Source organism: Carlito syrichta, unplaced genomic scaffold, assembly GCF_000164805.1.
Source record: "Carlito syrichta isolate Samal-C Ts95f unplaced genomic scaffold, Tarsius_syrichta-2.0.1 Scaffold306837, whole genome shotgun sequence".
NCBI lineage: Eukaryota > Metazoa > Chordata > Mammalia > Primates > Tarsiidae > Carlito > Carlito syrichta.
In genome coordinates, this window is record NW_007250933.1 from 45007 (window position 1) to 51134 (window position 6128).

At 55.6% G+C, this 6128-nt stretch overlaps 2 protein-coding genes across 6 annotated transcripts in view; both read right to left on the reverse strand.

Moving 5' to 3' along the window:
- The window catches only part of ECM1 (extracellular matrix protein 1), a 7118-nt gene extending 4622 nt beyond the window's left edge, over positions 1-2496 (reverse strand). For 2 of the 3 annotated variants that reach the window (XM_021715203.1, XM_008063420.1), the window contains exons 1-5: positions 2328-2496; positions 925-987; positions 745-846; positions 507-587; positions 328-408 (exon numbers count right to left, since the gene is read on the reverse strand). In XM_021715203.1, the coding sequence (XP_021570878.1) occupies positions 328-408; positions 507-587; positions 745-846; positions 925-987; positions 2328-2397 (397 nt within the window). In that variant the 5' untranslated portion in view covers positions 2398-2496. Of the gene's footprint in view, positions 1-327; positions 409-506; positions 675-744; positions 847-924; positions 988-2327 lie in introns of all 3 variants that reach the window. The other variant, XM_021715202.1, reaches the window with a different exon arrangement.
- A 473-nt stretch (positions 2497-2969) lies between these two features.
- The window catches only part of TARS2 (threonyl-tRNA synthetase 2, mitochondrial (putative)), a 17579-nt gene continuing 14420 nt past the window's right edge, over positions 2970-6128 (reverse strand). For all 3 annotated transcript variants that reach the window (XM_021715201.1, XM_021715200.1, XM_008063422.1), the window contains 5 exons: positions 5522-5622; positions 5215-5316; positions 4973-5045; positions 4284-4398; positions 2970-3353 (listed from right to left, as the gene is read on the reverse strand). In XM_021715201.1, the coding sequence (XP_021570876.1) occupies positions 3205-3353; positions 4284-4398; positions 4973-5045; positions 5215-5316; positions 5522-5622 (540 nt within the window). In that variant the 3' untranslated portion in view covers positions 2970-3204. The remainder of the gene's footprint in view (positions 3354-4283; positions 4399-4972; positions 5046-5214; positions 5317-5521; positions 5623-6128) is intronic.

The window sequence follows — 6128 nt, forward strand, 5'->3', positions numbered from 1 at the left end:
TTAATTGTAGAGAAGAGGTCTCACCAAGTTGCCCAGGTTGGTCTCGAACCCAATGAGCTCAGGCAATCCTCTCACCTTGGCCTCCCAAAATGCTGAGATTATAGGCGTGAGCCACCGTGCCCAGCCCACATGGCTTTAAAAAATAGCTATTATTTTCTAAGTTTTACAGATGAAGAAACTATGGCTTGGAGAGGTAAGTAACTTACCCAAGGTTGCACAACTGTACGTAGCAGAGCCGCCATCTTGCCTGCCTCCCAAGCCCATGTCTTGGGTGAGGCCATGGAGTAGACAGAGGTAGGTGGATAAGGAGGAGAGGGAGTCACTTACCTTCCTTCTGTTCAACAGGGTGCTGGGAAGAGGGCAGCTCTCTTTGGTGGGGGATGGCTTTCTGAGGGAAAGAGGGGTTCACTGCAAGATAGGGGTGAGGGCACAGAGGACCATGGTTCACACAGGTGTGTCAACAAGACCCATAGTGGCATGGGGACAAGGGAATGGGAGGCACTTACCTTCCTGCCCAAAGGGGTGCTGGGGAGGCGGCAGCTCTTTCTCTTGGGAGGGGATGGCTTCCTGAGAGGAAGGGGGCTGTACTACAGAAGAAGGGGTGTATGAGCCGCCCGCCCTTTCTGCTAGCCAGGGCCGGGAGAGGGGGGTGGGACTTCTTCCCTCTTGCCCGTCTGAAGAGCAGAGTGGAGGCCAGATGAGAAGCCCTGAGGGGTGACCGAGAAGGGCGTGGGGTGGCCTTACCTTCACTCTGTTCCTCGGAGAAAGGGCTATGCCGAAAGGCTTCAACGTGATCCGTGGAGAAGCCTCGGGTCAGGGGTGGGGAAGGGGGTGCTGCGTAGCCAACTAGGAGCAAGAGCGGAGGCATTTAGAGCCTCCACCCCCGCTGGCTTCCCAATCCATGCTGCTCCCCCAGACTCTTACCTTCCTGAACATGCTCCATGAGGTGCTCCGGCCTCAGCTCCCTCTGCCCTGGAGTGTTGAGGCCTGGCGGGAGGAAGGGCAAGTCGGGACAGTGGTGAGGGCCTTTTCCTGGCCCTCAGCGAGGGGTAGCGAGCTTGTAGGAGAGACAACCAGCCCATGTTCCCTAGCCCTCCCCCACCTTAAACACACCTAGACACGACTGACTGGGTTCTGAGAAGGCCTGTGATTTCTTACAGCCCCACCTCCGCCTGGCTCTGAGGCCAGGCCTCAAGGGAATGTGGCACGCAGGCTTGGGGAGGAAGGCCCTCGTTTCCTCTGCCAGTGTCTTCCGTCTTCCCCTCAGGGCTTGGGGGTTGTCCTCCCCTTGGCCTCTGCTGTGGTGCTTCTCCAGCTTTCAGAAGAAATCTGGACCCTGAACGGGTGGGAGCCTGCCCTGCCCACCCCCTCTGCCCGCCCTCCTGCTCCAGGCCCTTGAGACATTGAGCTCCTGCTGAGGGGCCCATCCAAAGCTCCAGTGCCTCCCCTTCAGCTAGTCTCGGCTCTCAGTTTGGGTCCCAGTTTAGGACCTGGGGTCTGGGACAGGCAGAGAAAGGAATCACTTGTAGATGACACAGGGCTTTACAGAGACATAGACTAGATCTACTGACATTCTCTGAATAGTTTCCCTCGGGAGTTCCCTGGGGTTTTTTGAGTCAGTCATACTCTGTTGCTCAGGCTGGAGTGCAGTGGCACGCTCACGGCCACTGTAGCCTTGGCTTGCTGGGCTCAGGTGATCCTTCTCCTCAGCCTTCCAAGTAGTTGGAACCACAGGCATGTGCCACCATGTCCAGCTGGGATTACAGGTGTGAGCCACCGCGTCTGGCTCCCTGGGTTTTTGTTTTGAGTTTCCACACACAATGCTGAGGACTACTGTTTTATTCAAGCATCAAGCAGGTAAAGAAAGTGTATGTGCCGGATAGAGGGCAGGTCTGTGGATGGACACCCCTTCAGCTCCGCCTCTCATCAGACGGGGAGTCAGCCCAGGCTCCTGGGGTCAGCAGCCCGGTATGGAGCAGCCCGAGGCGCCCCTTCCCCTCCCTTTCCTGCTGCTTGGTCCCTGCATACCTCCTCCTCAGGCAGGGGTCTCTCACTCTGAATCCCCTTGCCCCTCCATTGTCCATCTGACTCTAATTTTGGGTTTCTCGGCAACCATCTCTAGGAAGCCCTCTCCCGCTGCGCTTCTAGGGGCTCCTGCCTCCCTGCTTCAAGGCGCCTGTGCTCCAGGCCCACCTTGGGCCTGCTCAGAAAAGGGAGGCCTAGTGGAGACTCACTCTGCTGGTGAGGAGTCCTCTGGGGTGACTGGACCCAGACCCCTGCCCATGCTGGACAAGTCCCTCCCCAAATGTGGACCCCACCCCACTCACCTCCCTCAGAGGCAGCAGAAGTGACAGCCAAGCAGGCCAAGACCCAGGCTGCTCTGGACATGGTCCCCATCCTGGGGCAAGAACTGGTCACTGGACACTCAGGAGGTGGGTCCTCTCAGGCAGACCTAGATGTGAAGGGCTGGGCTGCTGGAAGTCTGCCTGTCTGGCTGTTGTTGCTGCTGTTGTGAACTCTAGGGCCGGCTCCAGCTCTTATAAGCCTGTCGGTGCCATCTCCCGCCCTCCTCAGCTTCCTGCCATGACTCAGTCCCAGCTGTCTCTCCTCTGGTAGCCACTCCTCCCGAAGTCACCCTGAGCCTCCTCGGAGGATTGAGAAGAATGGGGGTGATGAGAGGAGAGCATTCTTTGGACCCCAAGAGAAACTCGGGGAACTGTGGGGCAGGAGACGTCTGAGCCAGGGCTTGGGCCTCAGTCTCCCCATGTGCACACGGCTTCCATGGAGAAGGGGTCTGACGGCCTGCTGAGCTACGGAAACAGGGCCCTAAGCTGACAGCAGGGAGCCGGACAGCTATCTGAGGGGGGGATCTGGACTACCCCTTTTCAGGCTCCCCAGCTCTCTGGGACAACAAAGAGGGTGGAACCCAGGGTAGAACTTCCTCTTATTCCCACCTCAGGAGTCAGAGATGAAGACACAGCAGCTCCCAGTTTATTTTTTAGTTTCGCCCTCCTTACATACAGTTTCAGCTTCCCTCTCTCTGTGGGGTCCCCAAACCAAGTCTCTTTCAAGAGAGCAGAGGCATGCCTCCACACGAGCTCTCAGGATTCTGGGGGACTCCAGATGGTCAAGTGGCCTGGGGTCTCCCACATGAAGGGAGGCTGGCGGCACTCCCAGGTCTTTGCCTCATCTATGCACAAAGCCTCAGAAAATCTCTTCAGCATTTGGGACCCTGGCGTTCTGTAGCTGCACCAGCCGCTGCACAGCCTCGGTCAAGTCCCGCTCGCCAAGTCGGCGATTGTCTCGAGTCCGAATGTTCACTGTTCTTCGACTTTGCTCTTTCTGGCCAACCACTGCAGGAAGGGGAAGGAAGTCTGGGAATCTCAGGACAAATTCATCCACAGGGGATATTTCCTTTTGCTGTGCAGAAACTTAAGAGACCTAAATCTTTAGGAAGGGTGGGAGCACAGCCCAGACATGGTTCAAAGAAAGGATATATTTAGGAGCGCCTGCCCTCCAGCTCCCAGCTCATCCTGAGGAGATAAGGAAATGTGTGAGTCCCTGCAGGACTTATCATTTCTGGGCAGGAGCCCAGGGGTCAGAGACACTAGAGTCAGGCAGACAAACAGGTTAAGGACCAGACAGAGGGGAACTGTGTGTGTGCTTGGGGGAGGAGCAGGAGAGGAAGGAAAAGATGGCAGGGGTGGAACACACATGGGCAAATCTCTGGGACTGTGGCACAGCCTGCTCTCAGCGCTCGTAGGGCAAGGGGCTATGCCAAACTAGAGCATCAGTTCGTCTGGCTGGGAGTTTCTGCTCCCTGCCTCAAGTCAGAACCCTGAGCCCTGGACTACAGAAGAAGCAGGAGCATGGCAGTGCTACATTTTTCTCCTTAAGGCCTTTCTCCTCAAGCCTTCGGGCTGACTCCATCCAGGTCTAGAATAAACAAGGCTAATTGATGCCTTATTAGCCCTTCCTGTCCCTTTCTCTCTCGTGTTCCCTTGGTTAATTCGCCTAACAGACACCAAGAGCTAGAGTGGCGTTACTGAGAGGAAAACTGGTCTGAGGGTCAGGGGTAGTGGTGGGGAGGGCGGGGCTATGTGAGGACCAGGGCCCACATGAGTCAGGTGTCCTGAATCCCGGCTCCTGCCGAGCTCAGGTCCTGAGCCCAGTGAACCCAAATATGCACATAACCCAACTTAGCAAACCCGACAGAAAGAAGGAGGCAGAGGCAGGTGGGAGGACTTGTGGCTCAGTGGTCCTGGACTGACCCACTCACTCACCAAACTGAAAATTGTAGTGGGCAAGCTGGGCCCGGCGGACTCTCCGGCCAAGAGTCAGTCCAGAGTCGGCATCTAGGTCGCTGACCAGCCCTGCAGCCCGCAGGTTCTGCTGTGCCTGGGACAGACATTTGGGGGCAGGGAGTTAACTAACTGGGAGGTTAAGGGGCTGGAAGAGTCCGATGCCACCCATCTGTTCCTCTCTCCCCACCTCAGTATTCTCCACTTCCCACCAACAACCTCTCCTTACCTCATGTCTACACTGAGGTCTCCTCCCTGTACCCAACCCCACTTTTCTGTCTGCCTCCTACTGGAGACGAGTCCCAGTTAGTCTCTGGACTTAGCCTGTTTCTGGCCACCACTCTATTCAACCAGTGCTCAACTTTGCTACCATCCATATCCTCAATTCTCTCTTGAAAGGAAAAATAAAACCAATGTTTACTCAAGCCTGCTCTTGCGCTCTACTGGCAGAGTCCAGCATTTTTTTGGTTTGATTTTGACACAAATCCGCAAGGCAGGGATGTTTCATCTTTTAGATGCAGAATTTCCAGCATGTAGGCCAGCCACCACCCAAGGCCGGTCTTATGGCTGTGCCCTTTCTGCTCCCCTGCAAGCCTCTTCCTACCACTGCCGGGCACCAAACTCTCGGGTCCTATTTCTGCCCCTTCTCTTTCCCCCTTTCCACTTCTCACCTCCCTGGCATAGTCCTCTTGCTCAGTCCCCACCGGGATGACCACCACCTGGAACGGGGACAGCCACAGTGGCCTGGTTGGGAGGGAACAGATAAAGGCAGATCATTCATTCTGGCTCTGGCCAGAAGCGTGGCTGCAGGAAGATGTGGGAAGGACAGAGAATGGCAACTGAAGGGGTACGGGCTCTGTAGCATGAACTGTGTGGTTTGAGGGCCAACAGAAATCCAGGGTCAAGGCCTCACCATTTTCCCCCACAGCTTTCTGCCAGCACTCCCAGCAGCCTCTCCACAGAACCGAGCACCGCTCGGTGAATGAGGACTGGACGCTCCATGGCCCCCGCCTGTCTTGGGAGGAAAAGGGTGGGTGGAAGGGCAGAAGCATCACAAATTGTGGACCCGAGATCGCTTTCCAGTTTTCAAGAAATATTCAGCTCTGGCAGAGGAGGATGCGGAGGATTTGGTTTAGTTTTCAGGACTAGAGGTAGAGAGGGAGATAGAGAGCCATTCCATGGGCTGACGAGGGAAAAGGGGATGGGGCAAGGTTCTATACCCCTTGTACTGGAGGCCAAATCTCAGGGGCAGCTGGAAGTCAAGCTGGATTGTCCCACACTGATGAGGCCGACCCAAGGCATCGTGAAGGTGCACGTCAATCTACAGGAGACAGGTGGAAGGCAGGAGAGAAGCCAGGGCCAGCATCCTCCATGATCCACACCACCCACCCTCTAACCTGCCCACATTCCAGGCTATTTGGAGTGTTTCACCCAGTTGTATCACACCCTATGCCTCTCCTTCACTCACTCTGGCAGTGGCTCTCAGTAGTTCTCTCTACTTGAAGATGGCAGTATAGTATTACAACACACTCACACCCCAACCTCTCAATTCCTTCTGTTCCTCATCTGAGACCTTCACTCCCATCCACACTATAGCTACACCCTTGACCCTGTCGCCTCCTCCAGGGGCTGTACCTCTGAAACAGGCCATCAGATACCCTACTCTGATCACTGTCTCTTGCCAGCTCTGATGATTATTCTCATTGCTGCCTCTTCACCTACAAGTTCCTTAACTCTTTTTCCCTCCTGCCCCAGGCCCCTTCTACTTTTGTTTCTTTTTCTTTTTTTTTTTTTTTTGAGTTGGAGTCTCACTCTGTCACCCAGACT